Source organism: Thermobia domestica, chromosome 1 (genome assembly GCF_964235325.1).
Source record: "Thermobia domestica chromosome 1, izTheDome1.hap1.1, whole genome shotgun sequence".
NCBI lineage: Eukaryota > Metazoa > Arthropoda > Insecta > Zygentoma > Lepismatidae > Thermobia > Thermobia domestica.
The window spans coordinates 227016024-227042427 of NC_137454.1; the positions used below are offsets into that span (position 1 = coordinate 227016024).

At 35.3% G+C, this 26404-nt stretch overlaps 2 protein-coding genes across 3 annotated transcripts in view; one reads left to right on the top strand and one right to left on the bottom strand.

Moving 5' to 3' along the window:
* Positions 1 to 14582, bottom strand: part of LOC145665537 (phospholipase B1, membrane-associated-like) — a 73231-nt gene extending 58649 nt beyond the window's left edge. The window contains exons 1-2 of the mRNA XM_081732841.1: positions 14360 to 14582; positions 12891 to 13069 (exon numbers count right to left, since the gene is read on the bottom strand). Of these exons, the coding sequence (XP_081588967.1) occupies positions 12891 to 13069; positions 14360 to 14582 (402 nt within the window). The remainder of the gene's footprint in view (positions 1 to 12890; positions 13070 to 14359) is intronic.
* LOC145694414 (phospholipase B1, membrane-associated-like) overlaps positions 1 to 26404 on the top strand; it is a 449404-nt gene that overhangs the window by 271772 nt on the left and 151228 nt on the right. The window lies entirely within an intron of this gene.

Sequence of the window (26404 nt, forward strand, 5' to 3'; positions counted from 1 at the left end):
ACAAATTATCGAAATTTTTGAATTCAAATTATCTGGATCAGAAGATAATCTGTTTAAAGATTATGTCAATTCCTTCTTAAAAATGAAACAGGAGTCTTCAGGATTTCCTAGCTGGTGCAAAAGTAAACAAGATCAAGAGAAATATATTGCAGACTATTATGATCATGAATGCATTCAGTTAACGGAAAATAACATTCAATCAAATCCTGGTCTAAGATATATTTCCAAAATATTTCTCAATTCGTTGTATGGAAAATGGGGACAGCGAACAGATTTATCTCAATCTGTAATTGTGGATACTCCAGAAAAATTTTTAAGTTATCTATGGGCACCACAATATGAGGTACAAACTGTATTGCCTATTGGAGAGCAACATCTCATTGTATCATATAAAAACAATGAGAACAAAAACAAACCGTGGAAATTTTCCAATGTTGTCCTTGCAGCCTTCATCACATCGTGGGCGCGTCTAAAACTTTACGAGTTACTAACAGCTATAGATCCTGAGCGTGTATTGTACTGCGACACTGATAGTATTATGTTTGTGCAGCAACGTAATGAAAAGCCTCCACTTTCTTTGGGTTCCTATTTAGGTCAGTTAACTAATGAAGTTCCTGATGGCTGGGAAATTGATGCATTTATAGGTTTAGGGCCAAAAAATTATGCCTATAGAATGAAAGAAGTTCAAACAGGGAAAGTAGATTATGTATTTAAAATTAGAAGAATAACTTTAAATCATCGTACACGACAAGAAATTAACTTTGATCATTTTTATCAACTAGTTCGGGATAAAGCTGAGAAAAAACAGTTACACAATCCAGGAAGAATTGTTCGTAAGCCTGGGTTTGTCATCGTATCCAAGTCTGAAACTAAAACACATCAGAAAGTTCAAAATAATAGACGACGATTAAATCATAACAGTATTACTGACTATAAAACATTGCCATATGGTTATCAAAGTATTCAGTGTGTTAAATGATTGGTATTCTGTGTATATGTAAATAGTAGACTGTCTAAAGGTAGCATGATGTCATAACATGGTCATAATATCATTAAGTATGTCCATAAGTTTTCACAAGACCTATCTGTTGGTACTTCTACGTATATATAATGTAAATATGGGAATAAGTAATGAAGAATATTCTAAGTATAGTAAATATCTTATTTAAATATATCTATATATGTATATCAATATGCCAATATTGGGAAATAGAATATTGTATAATATAAAAATGCAATAAAGCGTTACAATTTACGATATTATGTTTTATTCCTCCAAACAAATATTGATATAATACGAGGTATCTGTATTCTATATAAGATAAAGGAAGCTTCATATAAGGTTATTTATACGTCGTATTTATCATATTTTTATGTTCGTACAATAAATGACCCTAAGTTGGAAACCATAATGACGCCCTAATGGCTTCTACAAGGTGAACAAGCATCTTACAAGTAAGTAAAGGTACTAATAAATGTCATTAGAATATTCTAGTAAAAACATATCTATATGTAAATGACTTACACCACAGTGATATCCTTTGTGCTTCAAATACCACTAGAACATGTCTAACAAGCATCTACGTACGTAAAAAATCACAATATATACATTCTAACATGTTATTCAAGGTAATCTATATACATAAGCAATCAGAATATAAGTCTACAATATAATCAGTTCATGTGTTTGCATTCACATAGCATATCACCACAACAACATATACAGCTCTACAATACGATAAAATAAGGCTACCTCAATAAAAAGTCCCAATATATAACCCTACAATAGAAACACTTTAGGTGTTTGCATCCAGTCTAGTATAGCCCCTAAAGCTATGCAACCCAACAACACATGCTTAAAACACTTACATGCAAACGAAAGATAATATGTCTACAATATGATACATATATTACTGTCCCGATATCAAAACCAATATACATACATACATACATGAACCCACTTACAAACTATTCATATATACATGCAATTTCTTATTCGTCTAAGCTTCGTACACCATTAGACCCATACAGTATCCAAAAGATGATATTCTATGCTAAAATCACATATCAGCTACACATACATGTACCCACTTACAAACTAATCATATATACATGCAATTTGTCATTCGTCTAAGCTTCGTACACCATTAGACCCATACAGTATCCAAAACATGATATTCTATGCTAAAATCACATATCACCTACACATACATGTACCCACTTACAAACTAATCATATATACATGCAATTTGTCATTCGTCTAAGCTTCGTACACCATTAGACCCATACAGTATCCAAAAGATGATATTCTATGCTAAAATCCCATATCAGCTACTAAAAATACAATATCATTACATAAAATACGTTTCTTAGAGTTGCGCCCATTTCCTCCCACATTATCTCATACATTTATGTACAATATGTACTGCTCTATATTACATATATCCGCAATATACCTCTAAATATATGAAAAACACTAAAAACCATTCTTCGTAATCCTTTCTTTAGCATCTCATTAATATTCATTATCATCTCATTAATATTCATAAATAATTAATTCATTACTCTACTTTTTAAAAGGATAAAATCATTTATGCGGAAATACCTAAAAGAAATCTTGTTTGAAGACTTCTTCCAAAAAGCACAAAAGGGAAAATTGCCTTGCGTACACAATTCATTCAGTCTTTTTCCTCTTTCAAACTCAGGTAGGAAGGGTCAGTCTTTTTCTCCCCTCTACGTATGTGGCACGGTCTTAACAAAATGCCTAACAAGTCCCACGCCAATTTAAGGTGGTCCTTTGCTCAAAATAACAACACAATTCCCTTATGTAATTCTATGTGCGGTCTCTCAGTATGGGGAAGCAATACATTAACTTTTAAAAAGTAACATGTGACATTTAACTATCTCATTCTTCAATTCTCTGTCCTTAGAATAATGATTCCTATTTCTTTTTTTCACATATTTTCAGTTTCCATGCGGTAGAAGTCACAGTCCCAATTAAACATTGTCTTTTACTCCACAGGAGATTACACTTCGCCCCTCCAAAAACCTGGGCCACACACATACAAGCAGGTGTCTATGTTTCTTTCTTTACACTTCTCCATCAAAAAATTCTCTCCCACCACCGCCATTCTCAGCTAACATATAGGTGCGCTTTTAACATTTGTTCTATATAGACATTTCCCATGTTTTCTAAATACATGAAACTAAATTATTTGACAAGTTTAAAACACTCTTTTCTGGCTTTCAACAGTTAAAGTATTCTCAGACACCCATATCTCACTTTCAACTCACACTTTCTTCTTTCTTTTAATGACAGAAGGTTCAAATTATAACAATGTTACAAAAAGCTTCTCAATTTCAAATTCTATCCTTTTCTATTATGTTTCTCATGTTTCTAAAAGTTATTTGACATGTCTCTTTGGCTTCCAACAGTTAAAGTATTGTGCAACATCTATATGTCACATTAAAGTGACAGCTTCTTCTTTCTTTAATTGACAAAATGATGAAATTACGGGACAGCTCCAAAAGACCATCTGTTACATATTGTATCGTTCCCTATTGATTAAACAAAGGCACCCTGCGTCGAAGGAATGTTTACATTTTCCAATACGACTACTTTTTTATCCATTGTTTTCTGCCTTTCCCCTTTAGTTACCTCCTCTTACGACATCCCATTATTTCATTATAGGTGAATTCTTTCTTTAGAGTTAGTTTCTTGAATACCAAGACCAACTGCGTTCAAGATTAACGAAAAAGTCCTGTGTGGACATGTTGTGAAGCTCGTTCAGTTATTTTTTCACCACTTGAGCGAGGAGTAAGGAAGGAAGAAACAAGTTTCTTAAAGGATTGGGGAAAAACGGTAAGTAATCAGCATAAATTGAATAAATCAACATAAAATTGTATTAAAATATATAATAAAACATATCAGAGGAAATTTGCATCCATTTTCGTGAAAAATTTGCACTGTTGATCAATTCTTGTGAGAATGAAGGAAATTTGCATGCATTTTGGTGAGAATTTCGGTCTGTACACGAATTTTGGTAGAAAATGAGGGGAATTTGAAGCAATTCTGGTGAGATTTTGGGAACATCGATAAATTTTGGTACAAAATGGCTGATTTTAGGGCGATTTTGGTGAGATTTTGGGAACATGGGTAAATTTTGGTACAAAATAGCGGATTTTAGGCTCATTTTGGTGAGAAATTCGGAACAAGTTGGTGAGAAGTGCACGCTATACTACTGCGCTTGGGCTAACTTCAAATGACTATAATAGTGTACTATCATTGGAGACATTCCATGATTGCACATACTGTAAATTAGTTGATACGCAACAGTTGAGTTGAGTTAGTAACTTAAACAATGATGCAGGTTAAGTTAGAGCGAAACACCCCTCTGGTAAATAAATGAACAAAGTCGCGACACTACAATGTGTACTTTTACATTTTATTGTACCTGGATATAAAGCGCCTCAATGGGTTTCGGTAATGCAACATTCCAGCTTATTTTTTCGGACTCTAACTCACAAGGCAATACACAAGACTTTTGAAATACCGCTATTTCTTTTCTTCAATCTTTTTAAGGTTGTTAAATTTCTGGTAAGATTTTCGTAAATGATACGGCTACTTGTTTTATAGTATTGATTCAAGAATATAAATTTTGCTATACTTTATCTTTTGCATTGAAGTGGCTCTAAATAGTTTAGGGGTATAGAATGTTTTAAAAATGAATGATCGTCTACAAGCTTTCTTTGATCGTCTACAAATAGCATTACTTGTAAATTGCAACATGACAAAAATTGTAAATTGTAAAATGACAATTTGTAAAATGACAAACTTAGTACTTGTTAGAATTACCACTTTTTCTCTACTTTGGTTTTCATTATCATTGGTTTTCGTAATATTAAAAATGATTTATTTTCATCATATCTACGTAAAACAGTAAAATATAATAATAATAATAATAATAATAATAATAATAATAATAATAATAATAATAATAATAATAATAATAGTTTCCTTCACTGTGAAAATGTTAGAAAAATAAACACACTGCTGAACAAGACTGCACTAATTTAATATAAACACACATTTACACGTTTCGATCTTCTAGCCAAGATGCTCATCAGACGTACACGATCAAGAGTGTATGTCTGATGAGGATCTTGGCTGGAAGATCGAAACGTCACATGTAAATGTATTCTTATATTAAATAAGTGCAGTCTTGTTCAGCATTGCGTTTATTTTTCTGATTTTATTTGCAAGACGTATGACTATCAGCGGCGTGCCGTCAAGGGGACTAGGGGACTAGGCTAGTCCCCTGGCATTTTAATTAAAGTATTTTGTGATAAATATATACCAAAGAAAACGAAAACATTGTATTTCTCTATTTTCGTAAAATAACACTATTTCAATTGTTCTGACACAACTATAGTCAGCGCCCGTATGCTGGGTGCGACAGCGAAGTGGAGATCGGAAACGCTCGGGTTTTAATCGGCTTTTCTCGGGGAAGGGAACAGGATCCAGCCAGCTAGTCCTCATATTATGTTGTCTAAGCTCTAAGCACGGGCGTTCTGTCGTAAGCGAATTTAATGCTCGTTTGCTTTTTACAGTTAATAGTTTTAACGCTATTAAATTTACAGTATTAATCTTGACACTTTAACAAATCTAGTGAAGTGTGAACTTTTTAGATTATCAATATATTTTGCAAATGACTCGAAGAATAAAGTATGGAAGGGGACTCGTCTGAGAAATCTAGTCCCTTGCAGCAAAGCGATGGTGCAAGCAGTATTACTTTAATTGGTATAGGGGACAGTAGGGGTGGGGATCGGCCGTTTCAGCCTTGTACTCTGGACCATTGGATTCCTTAATTTTCAAGAAATGCAACAAATAATAACCAGTGGTAGAACAACTCCAAGCATTTCCATTTAGACAAAAATGAAAGATTACATACATAATATCAAAACGGATTATTTTGCTTCTTCAAAATAGTTAACTGCATGTAAGACAAGAAACAAACTGTATTGCTGGCCTTGTATTCTGTTCCACATAGAAAAGGACGTGTGGAATAATGATGGCTTTTGTGACATGAACAATTTTCACAAACCCAAGTTGCGTCAAGAAAAATGTTATTTACACCTGTCCACAATAACTAAATTGAAAACTTTCGGGAAACCAGAATTGATTTTCAATTGAGCAAGCAATGCAGAAGTTGATTCAAACCGAGAACTAATGAACCGATTGATTTGTTCCTCTTGTTTTATGGCTAAACAAGAGCTATCATTTAGAAGTCATAACAAACAGGAAGATTCTGTCAATTAGGGAAATTATATTGAAGTAATTCAGTTACTTTCAAGTACGACACTAAATGGTCTTGCAGGGGCGCTTGAAGAAAATTTTCTAGGGAGGGGCCCATCTCCATGGTTGCTATGTTGCGTCTGGTATTTCTGATATTTAATATACGTGGTTTGCTATATTACGTATACATTTTCGTGAGCCAGAGGAAGGTCCGGGACCCACCCTGCCCTCTCGTTCGGGCGCCCATGTTGACTTGTCATCTTCACAGCATGGGAGTGTTTAAAGGAACATCAAACAGAATTCAGAATTATATTATTAAATGTGTTGGTGAGTAATTTTGGATAAAATTAAGTCAGAAATAAACAATACACTTCTTACAGCAACAATGTTGGACAAAACTACGGACATTGCAAAGATCTCTTAACATTCAATCGTTACGTGAAAGACGGCAATTCATGAAAGATTTATTTGTTTTTCAGATGTTACTAGTGATTGCACTGCGACTGCTCTAAGTGAGCATGGTTTCCAAATCCTCTCTCATTTTAATTGTAAGCAAAAGCTTGTAGCACTAGGCTATGGATGGAGCTGCCACATTTTCTGGACATTTGAACGGTTTACAATTTTTTGTGAAAAGGTGTTTGAGTGCACTCACCATACACTGCTATCATCACAGACTCAATCTGTTAATCACATCAAGGAATGTAAAATATTTTTTAGAATAAGTGGCATTCCAAATTTCTTTTCATATTCATCGAAACGCTATAACGCGCTTGCTGAATCAGAAGTAACTAAGCGATTTCCAACGGTTGCCACTATAAGATGGAATTACAATTCCAAAATTGTGAATGCAGTAAATGAAAATCAAATAGAACCCTTACTGTGTTCTGAGAACATTGTAGAAGATTCAGATAATTGCGACACCGAAGCTTTCATGACTACAAAAAAGAAAAAAAGAAAAAATGTGTGAGTTATCATTGAAGGATTTCGATTTTGCATTTCTACTAAAAGTTTTCAGTCATTTTTTTTTTTTCGCGCACGGATATACTATTCAACATTCTTTAAAGTAAAACCTTGGATGTGAAATATTGCATCCAAAAAGTACAAAAGATGGTATCTCAACTTAGAAATGCAAGAAACGATTTTGAAGACTTATAGAAAAGTAGAATTGGATGACAGCGGGAACCTTCTAATAAAAGACGTAAAGTAGATGACTCAACAGATTCAGAAATTAAATATGTGCGTCTCTTCAATGACATTATTGATACTTTGATTTCAAGATCACAGTGAATTACAATTTCTTGAGCTGTTAGATTTAAAGAATTTTCAGTGCTTGAAATCTCGATTTCCTGATTGCTTGTTTTTGACCCTTAAATCAATTTACGGGAGTTTTTTTTTTTTTTTAATTTTAACAATTTGCGAAGTGAATTAATATAGGTTTACAGACACTTAGATTTTTCAAATAAAACTGTGACTTATAACGAAATACTTTAGTTTGTATAATATTTACCTGTACCGTGGGCAAAAAGTGCTCATAAATATGTAATATACTTAGTAGAATGTTCATTTTAAATTAACAGAAAAGAAGAATGTTTTTAATATATGTAAGAGATTATTATGGGATAGTTGTGACTATGTACATGTTATGTGTTGACCTAGTCAGGAGAATTTATGTATTTTACGGTTTTAAAAAGAATATTTAAGACATATCAAGCAATAAAGGTGAGACTAATAATCTTTGAATATCTGAGTTGATTTTTGCATAAAGAAAAGTAATTATCGCTTCGTAACTTATATTTTACAAGACGAACCAGGTTGACGACGCTTTTCTATAGAGTCGTTATAAAAATTTGGTGCCGGAACCCGGGACTTTTGAAAATTCAGTTCCCGAAGAAGGAAAGTAGGGCTGAATTTACTTGGATATTACCATTTATGAATACGAACTTAACCGTATTACGAAGCGGTAAGGTCATCAAAAGAAAAATGGATAGTGAAATAGTGCAACAGGAATCTAATACCAGTAATCCAGGTGAAATTAGTGCAACACCAAGTTTGTCATTTGAGGATCGACTTTTGTTAGCGGTGCAGCGACAAATTATGCAAATGACGACTGAGATAAAACAAACCATGGAACAGAAGTTCAACGAATATAACCAGATCATGGAACAGAAGTTCTATGAAGCTAACCAGGCCATGGAACAGAAGATAGAATTGAAATTCAACGAAGCTAACAAGACCATGGAACAGAAGTTAAACGAATCTAACCAGACCATGGAAAAGAAGATAGAACTGAAATTTAACGAAGTTAGCCAGACCATGGAAAAGAAGATAGAACTGAAATTTAACGAAGCTAGCAAGCAGTATGAAGAATTAAGTAAACGAATAGAACGGATAGAACTGAAATCAGACGATACGAAACAAACAATCGTCCAGGTGATGAACGACATATCCTCGCAGTTTGAAGAGAAGTTAAAAAGGATAGCCGATGAGTGTCAAGAAAAGCACGATCATCAAAATCATGAAATCTGTGCTGTAAAAAAGGATTTAACGTTAATAGAATCTTCCGTTAAACATCAAAAGATCCAGTTGGCTACTATGCAGGAAGAAATTAAAACGTTACAGGCTAGAGATAACATTTATCGCAATAATCTGGGCAGTGATCGCTTCGAGTTTCCCCAATCACCGGATATAAATACGCCTTCGCCGGAATCTGAGGAGGATATTATATTAGAGGAAAATTGTCCGAAGATCACTGATGAACGAAATATAAATGGTATCATGACACAGCACGCTACGGACCGGAACAATCACACCACAAGAACAAGGAGTGAGAAAAGAAAGGTAAAGTTAAGTGTCAAGATGAGCGAAATCAAAGCCATGAGTAAATTTAGTGGTAAGTGCAATGAAAATGCTAGTTCTTTCTTAGAGAAGTTCCAAGACGAATGCAATATAATGTCTATCGACCGATCACAATACATGAAATTAATACCCCATGTATTACTCCCACCTTGTTCCTTATGGTTTAAGGCAATACGTGATCACATTAGTACATATGAGGAATTTAAAGCGGCATTGATCGCGAATTACGAAAATGACTTTTTGCTGGCAAACAGAGATGCCACTCTTAGAAATCAACATTTCAATCCTCGATTGCACAAATCTATTGTTGAGTTTGTTGTAAATGTCTATAATGAATTAAAGGTTGTTAATCCCTTGCAATCGGAATCAAGAATAATTGCATCGATTCGCAATTTGCTTCCATTTAAATTACAGCAGATCTTATTTTCCACACAGTGTATGAGTTTCAGTCATTTATTAATGCTTGTACAATGCTACGAAACTCAATATCATGCTATGAATCTAACACAACCAGGAATGGGTAAAAATAAGAATAATACAGATCATTCGGTCCCTGTTCGGAATTTAAATATCCGAAGTGTGAATAATAATGAACCGAACCTAAGACGAGTCTACTCTAGCAATCAAAATGAACAAAATAGACAAGGTTATGTAGGGAATCCGCCTAACCTAATCAACCGAAGTAGACACAAAAACAATAGAAATACATGTCGAAATCCTAGAGATGCTACCAATCCTACGTATAGACATAATCAGTGTTCACGAGATGGTACTTCGTATCAAAATTCAAATCACGATGAAAGACATGTACAACCTAATGTAGAACATAATCACGATTGTGCAGTACAGTGCACTTTATTAGATTCATATGCCAGTGCGAATGTAACATGATTACCGTTAACGAAATTAGGTTAAACCCATGTTGGTTATAGATTCTTGTGAATTTTCGTTTTAAAGTTTGTGTTAATATTAATAATGAAAACGATGGTTATAAATATTTGAAATGCATCTAGTTAAAGAGTTAGTAGCACCCAACATTCTTGATCAAATAAATAAGAATGAAAAATAACAATAATAATGAAAAATGTGTTTATTTAATAACAAAAAGGTGTCTTTTGTTTCTGTAAAATAAATTTATTTACTTCCATTTGATTATTCAAACGTAGGTTATGTTTAATTTTTATTCTTTCTTATTAATGTGAAGAATCATAATTCAATTTATAATTAGTTAAAGGCAAAAATTATTTTATATCAGATTGATTTGTGTTTAATTATCAAAGATTATGTTAAGAATAAGATCCATTCTATAAAATCAATTATTCAATGACTACCTTGAGTGAAATTCTTCTTTATTTTGGACATCTTAGTGCTACTATGTATACATTACAATTGCAACATCTAACTTATTTGTTATACAATGCGCCCGAAAAGAACAAATATTATTTGTCACATCATCGTTTGTAATAATGATCGAAACTAGTAATCTTGATAATTTGTGTTTCACCCTCGTTAATTATATTTCTAAGCGACGATGTTTTTAATGATAAAGAATAAATAATAATGTAATAAGAGAGAAATATTAATGAAATCAAAGATTTATTGTAAATGTATTTATGTGAATGATAATAAATATTTTATATATATATGAGGGTTAACCAAAAAGTAATGAAGATATATACGAGGTGTGATCAAAATATAAAGAACATATGTAATGTACGAACATTAATCTAATCAGACCAGTGGTTCTTGAATATAAAAGCCAAGCCCACTCATGACTTTTATATTCAGTCCCTTTATCGGGCGACATTTTCTATAACGAAATACTTTAGTTTGTATAATATTTACCTGTACCGTGGGCAAAAAGTGCTCATAAATATGTAATATACTTAGTAGAATGTTCATTTTAAATTAACAGAAAAGAAGAATGTTTTTAATATATGTAAGAGATTATTATGGGATAGTTGTGACTATGTACATGTTATGTGTTGACCTAGTCAGGAGAATTTATGTATTTTACGGTTTTAAAAAGAATATTTAAGACATATCAAGCAATAAAGGTGAGACTAATAATCTTTGAATATCTGAGTTGATTTTTGCATAAAGAAAAGTAATTATCGCTTCGTAACTTATATTTTACAAGACGAACCAGGTTGACGACGCTTTTCTATAGAGTCGTTATAGACTGAAATTATCCATTTCTTGAAAGAAAGAGGCTTGGTAGAAGAAGCGTTTACAGAAACATATAAATTGTGTTATTTGGTGCCAACAATACTACTCAGGACCTCCACTCTACAGCACACATTCTCTTCGAACCTAGTCCCCTGTGAGAAAAGTCACGGCACGCCACTGATGACTATGATTGTGTGTCAGTGTGAAAATGTTATACAATACATGCAAGGGTTGCTGGGAAAGTTTCTGCAAACTGCTGCTTGCAATGATGCTAATGTTCCGCTATTACTAAATTCAGAATAGATCTTTCTATTAGTAAACGATCTTTGATTGTTTAGGCCAATTCATTTATTTTTCACAGCAGTTTGAAGTAGTTTAGTGTGAAAAACGGAAATTTTTTGTGAATATTTAATGCTAATTTTTATTAATAATTGCAATTGTAATTGAGCACCACAACAATGCATCGAGCAAATTGGTTTTGGTGGTGAAGATGAAGCACCATCCAATAGGACTGTGTTCAATTGGTTTTCCGAATTTCGGCGTCTATGCACATTTCTCCGGGATAAATTTCGTGAAGGTCGTCCATTAATGCCTCTTTTTTGCCACTAATGTTGATGCTGTAAAGTAACATTAGATTCAGGCATTCTTGCACATTGACATGAAAGCGATACATACGACTTTGCATGGCTACCTAAACGTATGGGATCTTTCAAGGCTCTAGATCCTACACAACCTGACGGAAGCTCATAAACAGGTTCGTGTTATTAGGTGTAAGAAAAAAAATGCTCAAAAAGTTCAAACGATGTAAGTCAAGTTTGGTGTAATTCATTCGTAGAAGGGACTAAACTTGGACCCATTAAACAACAATCCACTGTTCGGGTGTTTCAAATAAGACAAAAAGAAAAAAAAAAGTTATTTATTCGAGTCTTGGAATGTTGCCAAGCAAATGATTGCTTGTTTCTTCGATTACACAAGACATGTGGTAACCATACCTTTATAAGATCCAAGAACTGTAAATGTAATGAGTAACAGACAGCAATTTGTTTACCAGGAGCTATCAATGAAGTGCCTAAAACCAACCCAAATCATCGCATTATTTTTTTAGCACCACAACGCCAGTTTCCGCTCATCACACCAAGCCGTTGATTCTTTTACTAAAAATGTCGAATTAATAATTATTAATGATTCATTCTTCGCACTCACTTGATTTAACACCTTACTTCTTTTCGATCCACAGATGAGAAATAAGACATATTGTGAGCGATTTGTGTCGGTGGAAGAGGCTGTTGATGCATTCCGAACAATTGTTTCTGAGATATTCCTTCAAACTGCTGTGAAAAATAAACGAATAGACTTTAATAAATAATCAAAGATAATTTAAAAATAGCAAGGTCTGTTCTTTCGCTTTTATAATATCAGAAAACTAGTGCCATTGAAAGTAGTAGTTTGCAGAATGTTTTTCAGCAGCCCTCGTATAAATTGCTATGGATATTTAACATGTATAGAAGTTTGCTACGCAAAAACAAAATTAATTGTCCAGGAAGCATGCTAGAAATTTTTATTTAATTACCGGTGTACTAATGACATGTTCTCCAGTTCTTCCCACGATCTCCATAATGACATCCGTAAACATTTGCGAAAAACTTCTACTCCCAACAATCGCTTGTCTTAAACGATGAAAGAATGATTCTCCTCGGACGTTGCTCAGAGACAATGCCAAAATGGCAGCCACTGTCCACCACTTCATGTCTATAACGAAACAATAAATATTTCATTATGTAAGAATTAGAAATAATTACTATAGTTGTGAAAAAATACGTACGTAGTACTGTAATGACTTTGCTTTTGCAACTTGCTTACTTACCGTCCATATCCCTTTACAACAAGCTCAGAGACTGTCAGAAATGAACTTCAACATGTGATTATATCGGAAATCGATCCCTCATCTTATGCATCATTATACGTGAGAACTTAAAAGTATTTGGGAAAGATTACCAAAGTGAAAATTGTAAAGATTGAAATATAATGTATGCTGCTATACCCATCTCCTCTAGAGTCCATGATGCAACCCTTGTATTCCCCTGATAAACAGGGTGATTCTCTATAGGGTTTACAATTTCAATCAGTTATAATTCTTTATTGGAACCAATTACATACTTGGTTTATATGTCATTATACTGCAAAACACTTTAAGTTTTTTTTTTTTTTTTTTTTTTTTGTGACAAATCCATTGTGGTTCAATGTATGTACTTGCGGTCATTCTGGACACATGCCAATGAAAGTCGATTTCCTGCCAAAGAGCAGCCAGCATTTCGGGAGTAACGTCCGCGATGGCTGTTGTGATGCAATGTTTCAGTTCATTAACATTATTAGGTAGGGGAGTGATGTACACCTTATCTTTCACAAACCCCCACAGAAAGAAGTCAAGTGGCGTGTGTTTTGGAGACCGTGGTGGCCAGGCAATTGGTCCACCAGGACCTATCCATTTATCTGGGAAATGCTGATCAAGAAATTCCTTACGTTTACCATGTAGTGCGACGGGGCACCACCTTGTTACCACCACAAGTGGCCATCGTGGTCATTTTCATCTAACTGTGAACAAGGAAGTTCTGGAGTATATCAAGATAGGCGATGCCGGTGATGGTGCTCTTGGTCCATACACCTTTGCTCTGGAAACAGCGCAAAACACTTCTCTTTGGGGCCGTCACGAACCAGCTCCACGTGCGCATGTGGATTTTCCGTACTCCAAATACGACAATTGTGTGTGTTGACTCGGCCGGAAAGGTGAAAAGTTGATTCGTCATTGAATACCATATTGTTCAAGAATGACTCATCATCACTAATTCGATCCAACACGGTAACACAGAATTTATGTCGGGTATGTTTATCCGCTTCACTCCGTGCTTGCACCAAGGACAGTTTGTGGCTTCATGGACAAACGTCTACGCAATACACGCCAAACAGTGATCTGGGGGATACCAGTTTCTTGTGATGAACGTCGTGTAGATTTTCGAGGACTGCGGACAAAATCTCCCTAACTGCTTCCACTACATCGCCAGTCACGATTGAGCGCCCTGGAGCATTTGTGTCGCACAGAACAACCTGTTTCAACAAATGTCTGGTGCCATTTGTACACTGTTGGTCTGCTTTGTGGTTTCTTGCCGTGTTGAGTGCGAAAATTACGCTGTACACTCGTTGCTGACTTCGTTTCTTTAAACCAAAACACGCAATTAGCTCTTTCCGCACCAGTGAAAGTCTCCATTTTCAACGACTGACCAGTGGCGCCGCATGTGGTCAACTCCGCAACTACTCACTCCGTCAGTCAAACTTGAAGTATTTTGCAGTAAAATGACATATAAACTAAGTCTGTAAGTGGTTCAATAAAGAATTATAACAGATTGAAGTAGTAAACCCTATAAAGAATCATCCTGTATTCCCACCAAGAAATGATATTAAGTAAAACGAGTTGTTTGAGCATAAATTATTCATTTCTTAAACAAATTTATCGTTACTAGCAAATCTTAAAATTTTGTTTTCTTTTTATTCATTAAAATTTCAATTATAACTTGGCGGGAACCTCGAATCAATGTGAAAGGAACAGCTGTTTTCTTAAACCTCCATAACGTGTCACCCCTTTATCCTTTGCCATTAGACTCTACTGTTAAAACAAACAATTGAAATAAATTTGTCCCCCTTCTTTGAACTTTGTTTCTTCACTCTCCCTCAACTTTATACCATTTTTGTGTTTCATCAAATGTTAACTATAACTAAGAATATCTAACCTTGTAATATCCAATACGTGAATAACGAGAATTGACCACATTAATTCTAAAACTTATCAGTAGAGACCGGATGTTAGACAAAGTGCCCATTCTTTAATATTAAAGATATGATCAAAAATAACGTTTTAAAGTTTATATGGAGAGTTACAGCTTCAATTTAAGAAAAATTTTATTTTGCCAATTTTTGTCTGTTTCGCTCATTCCTGCCTAAATTAATTGTTTTGGTGCCTAATGTTGTCTATTCTATGCATTTTCCCTAAAATAAGACTTTCTTGGGTTTTTATAATTTAGTATTTCAAGAAAGGATTCTGCCTCTTCCGAGAAATGTAAGTGTTGTTTGTAGTAGTATCATAAAACTTTGGACTACTATGTGTACTGATAAAGTGCTGTAAAACTTTGGACTGCTGTTTGTACTGGTAAGTGTATAGATTTTGGACTTATGTGTAGTGATAAATTGCTATAGAGAAACTATTTACCAAGTATACCATGTATACACTTAAGGTATGGTACCATGTATACACTTATGGTACATGGTATACATGTCAAGCTTCGTTTCTATGTATAAAGTACAAGAAGATATTAACCATCAGGTATGTTTCTACCTAAGTATATTTTTAAAACATTGTCTATGACTTGAATTTATTTTTTAACTAGCATCAATTACCCGCTTCGCTGGATTAAATTAAGAAAAAATAATAATATGTTTCGTTACTTAAACCTTTTACTATTACTAAAGCTTTCCTTCATATTTTTTCATTTTCGATTATTTTTATATATCCCCTCTCCAGGCACGTAGCCAAGGGGGAATCCGGGAGGTCCGGACTCCCCCCCCCTTCGAGACCAGAAATGAAAAAAAAAATAAGGAAGGATGACACAAAATGAAATGAGAAAAAGGAAGATCAGCGTTAAAAATAGAAAAATATAAGAAGCTTTTGGTTACTCTTTCTTATGAGGAGATTTGTATTATTTGAAATACATGATGGCGAGGTGAGTGACATATCCTGTAAGTAGGGATGCGCACGAGACAATATTTGAGGCTGTCTCGTCTCGAAAATGTGCTGTAAAAGTGATGTCTCGACTCGAAAAACGTATACTTTTCTATTAGAAGAGCTGTGTCTCGACTCGAATTTTCTCAGGAAAATTTTGTCTCGACTCGACTCGTGCGCATCCCTACCTGTAAGAGTCAGGAAATTTGAAATTTCTTGAAAAGTTACGAAATTCTCAGAATTTCTGCTGCTAGTCAGGGAGATTTCAAGCGTCCGAAAGCATAGTGCCGTTGTGTAATAGCGTGGACATTTTTTTTATCATAATTTTTCGTCATCGCATCCTTGCAGCATTAAACATGTTATTTCAAAAACAATTTTGTACTGCTCGTTTATTAACCTGTCATTTGGAACAGACAGTAGTTGACGGAATAATAAAAACAAAAAATATGTGGAAAGAAAGTTCTGTTAACATTTGATTCAACACAGAAAGGAACGCAGATGTTGTAAAATATTGTACAAGACATGCTTGGGTATGTACTTTTCATAATAGTTGAGGTCATAATGAAAGGAAAATTGTTATATTTGAATGAACAGAGGAACAACTTAAATATTGTAAAATATTTTTCAATACGTTTTTTTTTTTATTCTTTCACTCGAGATTTCTTCATGGTTTGTTATTAAAATACTTACCAACATACCCTCATTTTATTGTCCTAACAAACCAATATATGTTGATAGTAAAGTAGTTTAGATTGATCGAGCTCCTGGCCCTTCAGAATTTAATGTCACGCCTCCCCCCTGTTACGAAATCCTGGCTAAAAGAACCAATATATGTTCCAGTAAAATAGTTTAGAATGGTCGAGCCCCTCGTGTAGTGACCACAGTACTTCATGTCACGGACCCCCCCCTTAACAAAATCCTGGCTACGTGCCTGCCTTCTCCTCCCCATGTTGCGGGCCAGGACATCGGAAGTGTCATTGTTCATCTCAGCGACCCCGAAAATTATGAATTCGACACTGATATTGGTCATTTTGATTATACCTAGGTAGATATATTGGAGCTGAATTTTTGCGGAGTTGAATTTCGATTTAAATGGCATCAGAAGTGTCACTGTTCATCTCAGCGACCTCAAAAACTATAGATTCGACACTAATATCGGTCATTTTCGATCATTTGTAAATGTCTTTCCCCTCTATTAAGTTACATCGTCAAAGTGATATGACAAAAATCAGCTCATGTTCGAACTTCATCTAGGTTGAAAATTTGATCGAGATCGGTTGGGTGGTTCAACAGGTATTAAGTTTTATTTATTTTTATATATTTGTCCCCTCTCCTCCCCCTCCCCTAAGGTCTACCGTCAAGGTGATATAAAAACCACCCAAGGTCTGAACTTGAATTGAAATATTGAAAATTTGATCCATATTGAATCCATATTGAAAATTTGATTAAGATCCGTCCTGTGGTTAAAGCGTGATGAAGTCACAAAGACGGTCTCTTTTATTTTTATTCTTTATACATATATATCTCCCCCTCCCCCTCCCCAAGGTTCCACCATAAAAGTGAAATAACGAAAACATCTAAGACCCAAACGTTATCTATGTTGAAAGTTTGACCAAGATAGATCTGGTTGCTCAAGAGTTATTTTCATTTATTTTTATAGATTTCTCTCCTCCCCTCCCCCTCCCCTAAGTTCTACAGTTAAAGTGATATAAAAACCACCTTATATCTCAATCTCATCTATGTTGAAAATTTGGATAAGATCAGTCACGGGTGGTTTAAACGTGATGAAGTCACAAAGACAGACACTTTTATTTTTACTTTTTCGACTTAAATCTCCTCCTCCCCTTCGTTGCATGTAAAAGTGAAATGAAGAAAACATCCTAGGCCCGAACCTTATCTATGTTGAAAGTTTCATCGAGATCGGTCGGGTGGTTCAATAGTTATTAAGTTTTATTTATTTTTCTATATCCCCTCCTCCCACTCCCCTAAACTATACCGTCAAAGTAAATAGCTAAAAATACGCCGAGACCAGAACCGCATCTACGTTGAAAATTTGATCCAGATCGGTCGGACGGTTTAAGAGATTAAGAGTCACAGACATAGTCACTTTCAATTTTATAATATAGATTGTATTGAGTATTTATCTTCATTTTTCGAGTTACTTTTTAGTGCCTATTTGCCTGACTTTTTTCAAGGTTTTTAATGCCTAAACATTCGGCATCTATTAATTAGTTTGATTTTCGGGGTAACCAACCTATTCTTTTGTTTTTTACTATCATTCTCATTATACTTGTAGATATTCAAACCATAGTATATATTAGCTCCTCCATGGCTAAGCGATTAGCGTACGCGCCTTTGTCGTTGGAAACGCAGGTTCGATTCCCGGCGGGAGTTCACGTGGTTCGGATTCCACGTTAATCAGTAAGTCACGTCTTATACATGTATAAGCTAGCTGCTGAAAGAGACGTTAAAATCAACTCAATTCAAACTATGGTATGCGTAAGCACGGAAATACATAGACTTTAGTATGTGCAAGTATGGTAATTCTTATAGTATGCATAAGTATGGGAAGTCTTATAATATGCGTAAGTACAAGAATACTTATATTACGGTAAATATGGGAATTCTTATAGTGTGCGTAAGTATAGGAATTCTTATAGTGTGTTAAATATGGGAATTCTTATAGTAAGCGTAAATATGGGAAGTTTTTTAGTATGGGGAGTCTGTGTCCGTTCGCCCGTCCTTCTGTCTAATGACAAATATTAAATATTAAATTGTAAGCAACAACGGTAAAGGATATCGAAAAATTGTTTTCTGCTGTTGATTCAGCATTCCCTAAATTTGTTCTTATCTCTATCGTTCTCTGAAACCGTACATTGTAAACAACAGATATTGAAAAATTATTTATACATAATTGTTTTGTGTGTCCCCGCATGGTGCGCTTTCCGGTGGGGACACTCAGTCTAAAAAGTGTAAAAACTTTTTCAGGCCAGTCATATAGACTAAGATTTCCCTCATTCACACCAGGCATACGCCGGGATTTTACCTCACATAATGGTCCCAGTCCGCTCATTCCCTTCCCCATTTCTCTCTTCCCGAATTTCCCAGGCAGTGTGACCATCAAGAGACATAATTGACAGGCTAGCGTGGCCATAGATCTCGAAATCCCAAAAATCTAATTTCTAATCCTAACCCTTAATTGTTTTGTGGCATATTGTAGGTACAGCCTTCCCAAAATTGTTTCTCATCTTCGTCATTAAGTGTATCCCCGTACATTAAAAACGATAACTACTACTGAGAAATCATTTTGTGATATGTATTCAGTGTTAATGGCGGTGTAAAGGGAGTCAACAATAACTTTACCCTGGCTCTATCTTCTCAGGGGGGGGGGGCTCGCCGGTGCTAATAATCAGTTGCTAATTAATCAATGGTTTAACCAGCATCTTGATGGTGGTTAGTGATGCAATAATTGGGTTTCTTATCTCAAAATTTACTTGTACGCTTACCTAGACTTGTTGGAGGGAAGACCCTCCACCACCTCAAGAACTATGTCATACTTTAACTACAGTGAGAGTTTTGTATAGAGGGTCACCCATGATGGCCCTGAACAATCCCGATTTCCTGTCCTATTCCAGGTTCCATTCACTGATTAGCTGATTGAGTTTTGGATGTCGGTCTCGTTTATGTTGTTCTGTTGTATAGTGTACATACAACAGATAGACCTATATTCTTAATGGATAAGTTACATATTGAGTACTTAAAAATAATACTTATTATCTAATTTGCTACTTACTGTTAAAGTCTTACTTTTCTCTTTTCTTGGTGTGTGAATTTTCTTATGACATTCAAAATGAACTGATTAACCCTCTTGGAGAGAAAGTTCGTCAGTACATAGTTAAAGTTGAGAAAACCGCGAAATACAAGAACTTGAGTACTCTATTAGATTTTACTCCCTGATTGCTTTTCTATGTGGAAGAGTTTACGTGAATTATTCGATTAGTGAAGAAGATTCAGCGGAACTCAGTTCAAGTTGAAAATTATTTATTGATTAGGCCTGCATTGCTATTGATGGGAATACTATTGACACGGTTTCTTTTGACATATTGAACGAATTTCTGCGTGATGGCCTTTACATCCACGATTCCAGAGGAGAAACGTATGCCAACCAGGTTACAATGAGTCTAGAGTTCAAACTTGAATCACAAGATTAAATTGAAATGAAATTGGAAGAAGTGTTTAACGTTGATTTTAGTGAAGAAAAATCTACAAACAGCATGGAAAAGATAACATGGAACTTTAAAAATTTGGCCTTCTTTCCAAAAACCAAAATACATCAAGCCACTGTCAAATACTAGTCTGACTTATGTTATTAAAGCTGCGAAATAAATAAAAATAACTACATTGTTTTACTATTTCTAAATTCTGATTTAAGTTACTCGCTGAGCAAAACAATACTTTATTGTGAGAAATATTAACGTGTAACAGTCTCTCCAAGTATCTACTTTGGTTTCATAGATAGTGTCTGATGAAAAAAAAAAAAAAAAAGTGGATAGTTGGCGAAACTGTAACGCGTTAATATTTTTTTAAAAATAAAGTGTTGCTTAACTCAGCGAGTGTACACCTTGTCTCAAAAAGGTTGAGCGCATTCTTTATTGGTGTTTTGAGGCAAAAATTTTCAAACTCCAACTTCGGGTATCTTCGGGAAATAGTAAACCAGGTTCGAACCTCCAAGCCAGCCTTTGCAATCGGGAAAAAGTTTGCAGATGTGTTTTTCTTCTTTTAAATATAATAAGACTTGTTACCAAGTGTAGAAAAAAGCAACATTGATTGAAATATTTAATGATACAATATTTCGAAACTTTGTATTAATGTCACCACATGCTTGTTTGTCATTTAGCTCTCCATACGTGATGGAACATTTAGATACGTAAACGAATCTTTCCATATGTAAAAGAATGCTCAAAGTTAATACATAGAATATAATTATCACCTGAGTACTAAAATAAAAGTCAAAGTAGAACAGAAACAGCGTTTGTAGTGGATATGAATGTCATAATTGTCTTGAGAATATTTATACATCGCTAAAAGTACTTTAGCAGAAGTCCTTGTGTTAGCTCACTGGTAAGTTGTCGGACCTTAAATCATAAGGTTATGAGTTCGAATCTTATCTGGGTCAATGCCTTTTTTAAAAATTATATTTTCCGCAATGCATGAAAAATTATATAAAATAATTACATTAAAATATATCAGTTGTATATATATAACATAATCATTGCAGAATGTAGTAATTATTATTTTTAAAATATAAAATCTGAGATAATTTTCACAGTAGGTCGGTATTATATATGAGAATGTTAAATGCAAGTTAGGAAAATCGTTTATTAGCAATAATTAAATTATGTAGTGTATTTATTTGCAGCTATTTGTCATACAGATGTAACTTCTCAATATTCTCAATACAGCATGTCATTTACATTCGTGAAATACAGTATATTCCTACGAATATAGAAAGTGTGTAAACAGAGTATCCAAAGTCGGATCCTGCTTCAAGACACATAACTTTTCCCGATCCCCTTAACGTCACGGGAAGAAACACAAATTCTCTTTAGAACGGAATATCGTTACTTAGAGTCTCATTCGAATACGTTGAATATGCTTTTGTATATTCATTTCTCTCTCTCTCTCTCTCTCGCTTTGATTATGTGTTGCGGAATATCCCAAGTTGAATACAACATTTGCAAAGTATATGACCATCAGTGTAATGGAATACCGAAAATTGAAAGTCGTGTTTCTTCAGGTTGGATTTGCGTGTTCATGTTAGCTCACTGGTAGAGTACGGGCTTGTTAATGAGATCATCTTGAGTTCAAAGCCTGCAGAGATTTTTTTTTTGTTAGTAGAATTGCACAGAAATCGGATTCAAGGAGTGGTTTACTTCTAGAAATATTTTCAGAAGCGTTTAGGTAGCCCTGAAAAGGACTGTTTTCGGGAGTTAAGGCGGGGACATTAATATTGTGTCCAATACTTATTTTATTTATTTAAATCCGCTGACTCCAACAGGAGAATCCCAATTACAGGAGTCTTACATAAAATATTACATCTATGTTATCAATTTAAAACAAACACTAGAATAAAAAAAAATCACCCTTCTGAATTTATTACACGCCCTATTCTTCTGGGCATGGAATCTATTAAATGGGTGACAAATTTATCTCCTTCCCCTACCTCCAGCTATGCTTCGGAAACAAGATGCCACAGGTCATCTTGGGTTCTGGTGGATCTGCCTCAGGCCAACTATCCCTTAGAGTACTCTTCACTTCTGCCCACATATTTTCCATGAGATTGAGGTCTGCTCCACGAGGCGGCCAGTCAATTAAATCAATCTCAGGCTGCCCTGCGAACCATTCCTGAACCACACGGGAAGTATGTATTGGCGACTGGTCTTGCTGGAACTGAATTACACCATCAGGCTGAAATACTCGTACAGATGGCACCATGATATTACTCATAATATCTAAGTACTGAGCACTGTCCAGGTGTCCTTCAATTCTGTGAAGCTGTTCTGCTCCGCGCCTGAAAATCCAACCCCAACATGAAATAGATACATGGCCACTGCGATTTCAAGCAGCAACACATCCAGGGTCATATCGGGTGCCTCTCGGGCGATACACAAAACGGCGTCCCTCATTTGATGTTGTGAATATGGATTCATCTGAGAAAACTACGTTTTCCCAATTGCGACCCACATTCGCCTGTGCAAACGCGAGACGGTAAATTTTGTGGTCGTCTGAGAGTTTTTCCTTCACGGCAGCAACACAGCCACGTAACCCGGCATGACGAATTCTTCGCAGAGCTGTATGCTTACTACCAGGAAAAAAAGAAGCTTCCCTTAGCTGTCTAGACGTCTTTAGTGGGTCTAGCCGGGCTTCGTTTACTAATCTCGCATCTTCGGCTTCGGTTGACACATGCGGACAACCAGAAGATCGTAAATTACCAGTTTGACGTGTAGGACCATATTTCCGAATCCATCGCTTTCCTGTAGAGGCCGGGACACCTACTCGCCTGCTAGCTGCAGTTGCAGAATAGCCTTCCAACTCCCATCAAGTAATTACTGCTGTACGTCTATCCATAGTTACCAATGTTCTGAGCTGTGAGCAGGAAGCAATAGGTAAAAGCTAGTACCTGACGCGTGGTTGGTTAATTGCACGACACGCCTATTGTGGGGAACGACTTGGTTAACGACTCGCGAAAGAAATCTGAAAATGGTGCGCCGTAATAATAATATTAAAAACAGTTTTTATAAAGAAGTATTAATACATACAAAAAGCTGTTTAAAGAATGAATTGTTATACTGACTTTACACGTATAAAAACATATACCATATACCAAACAGATTGAGCGATATGATGATAGCTGTATTGAGACGAACACTTTCGAAGTCCAACTTCGGGTATCTTCTGAAAACAGTAAACTAAAGCTGCTGGTTCGAACCTCCAAGCAAACCTTAGCAATCGGGAAAAATGTACAGATATGTTTTTCCTTCTGTTAAATATAATAAGACATGTTGAAATGGTATTAAGTGTAGAAAAAAAATAAAGTTGATTGAAATAGTTAACGATACAATATTTCGAAACTATATATTTACACTCTCGTTTCGTCATTGTGATTTCCATACGAAAAAAATAATTTACGTATGAGCTCAGTTATATTTCAGAAGCAGCTTCCGAAAAGCGGTCATGATAGCTCAGTGGTACACCCCCGAGCGTTTAAATCGTGAGTTCGATACCCGTTCAGGTGAGATTCTTTTATGATATTCTACTTTCCTCAATGCATGAAAATTATGTAAAATAGTTACATTACAATTCATCAGTTGTATATATCAGTTGAATATATATATTCATATCATTTCACGACATAAGCAATTCTTATCTTTAAAATATAACATTTGAGGTATTGACAGAACGTCGGTATGTTATATGTGAATATTAAATACAAATTAAGAAAATCGTGTAATAGCAATAAATAAGTTATGTAATGTATTTATTTGCAGCTATTTTCATACGCAGGTAACTTCTCAATATTCGCATTACAGCATTTAGGTAGAGCATATCGAAAATCGGATCGTGGTTCAAGACAAAAAAACTAGCAAGCCCCAAATTGTCACGTAAGAAATTCACGAATCGCAAAAGTAAAGTGAAGAGATTGAGAGCGGTAATACCTTAATCGCTCTCTCTCAACTCTCTGTTATCTGCATTTATACATATAAAAGTGTATGTATGTATGTTCCAACATAACTCATGTATGCCTAGAGCAGGGTTTCTCAACCTGGGAGTCGTGGCCCCTAGGAGGTCGCGAAGATAAGCGGAAGAGATAAATATAGTTAGAATCTAATACCGGAAATTATTTTGAATTTTGTTCTGATAGGCATACTTTTATTTTTTATACATACTGTACAGAACAATAAAAAATAAGTCTACTGAACATTGTCAAAGGGTGCAGAGTTGTTTAAAAATGAATTTAAATGAAAGACGTATGATATGATACTAATGAGAACTGTATATATAAATACTAGAAAAATACACATGGAACAAAACCTGCACATTGAAATACAATTAAAATTGAAACCTAATGAGATACCTAAGCATGGTGTAATTTCACTAGTGCAGCAATGCCCGGTTCAATCTTCGTGACGAACATTATGAAGCCATTTTCAACTGATAAGCGATTTCTTGTCTTTGTTTTAATGTTTACCATGAAAAAAAAAAAACTTTCGCACAAGTACGATGTAGCAAATGGAATTATTACTTTAAAGCAGCAAATACTAAACCAGAATATTCTTCTCTCCTCATCAGGCAGAACTTGTCCAAAGTCTTTGTTACAGAAAACCAGTTGCAAAGACTTGTAGCATGATCATTCTATTATTTGGTTAAGAAGTTGTGGGCTTAGATCAGATACGTTAATGGCCTCTTCAAAGAAGGAAAAATGAAATCTTTGAGTTTTACGTCCCACGGTTATGCCGGTTAGGCTAAAGGAGACGGTGATTATGAGAAATGAATGAAATGGTGGAATGAAGATAGTGGGAGGAAACGGGAGAACCCCGAGAAAACCCACGCACATGGTGTTTGTCCACCACAAAGTTCACTTGGCGGGAGCTTTCAAAGAAGGAGTTTAACATCAATCTTGAACCAGCACCTTCGTCGTTGGGAATATAGATAGTACAGTTACTGTATCCACTGTCAATGCCGGGCGCCGAAAAAAGGGGGCACAAATTTCGTAGGAAGTGTGTTACTCATGTTAGGAAAGTAGGGATGCACGCGAGACAAGACGAGACGAGAAATGGAAAAGTCTCGTCTCGTCTCGCAACCTCAAGCGTTGGTCTCGTCTCGCGTAAGGTCTCGTCTCGCAAATGTGAAGTCTCGTCTCGCGTCTCGCATAAAATTTTGAGTCTCATCTCGCGTCTCGCGCGAGACTTTCTTGCATGGTCTCGCATATATTCTAGGTCAAAATTTTGCAATGTGTTATTCTATGGCTGTTAATGAATGATGATGTGATATTCTGTCCGAAGGCAGGTATTTGACCTAAAAGTCCCTTGGCAAGGTGAATGGTGGTTTGCCATTGCTTTCCATGGGATGAATGTTCATAACATCCTAAGGAGACGGAACCTAGAGTTCAATATGGTATCCGAACTTGTGTCCCCTCCGCTCCAAATTAAAAGAAAAGTTGTGCTGGAATTTGATCGCTGGACCATTAATTTTCGTCAAATTAATAGCATAATTTACAGCAAAACCAGCATAAATTGTTGCTGGATCCAACATTGTTTTCCAGCTTAGAGGTCTCCAGCAATATTTGCCTCTTCTAAAATATCGTCGCCACTATCAACATTTGCACGTTTTGGTCGTTTCCTTGAAGGGTGATTTCCCATTATAAAGATGTTTTTATACCACCAAAAGCGCTTGTACACAACAAAAGAACTCCTCACAACACAATACAACCCAATTCTTTTGGTTCGTTCGGGCTTGTAGCAATGTTGGATTATCGCATTTTATCAACTTTCGCTTTCAACTTATACTGCCAGATCTAGAAAATAAAATTACTGACAGATATAGGGCCATTCCTACCATCTCCCACGAAACCTATAGGGACATCCTGCCAAACCAGTATTTGAATTAAACTTCCGAACTAGAGGGGGATGTTTTTGATAAATATATAGAAAGAAAATACTTATTCCATGTAAAAATATCATGTTATTTCTGCGAGCCGGGCCGGGGATAAACTTTGACGAGAGGGGATTTCCCCGCCATCCCCCAACATTAATCGC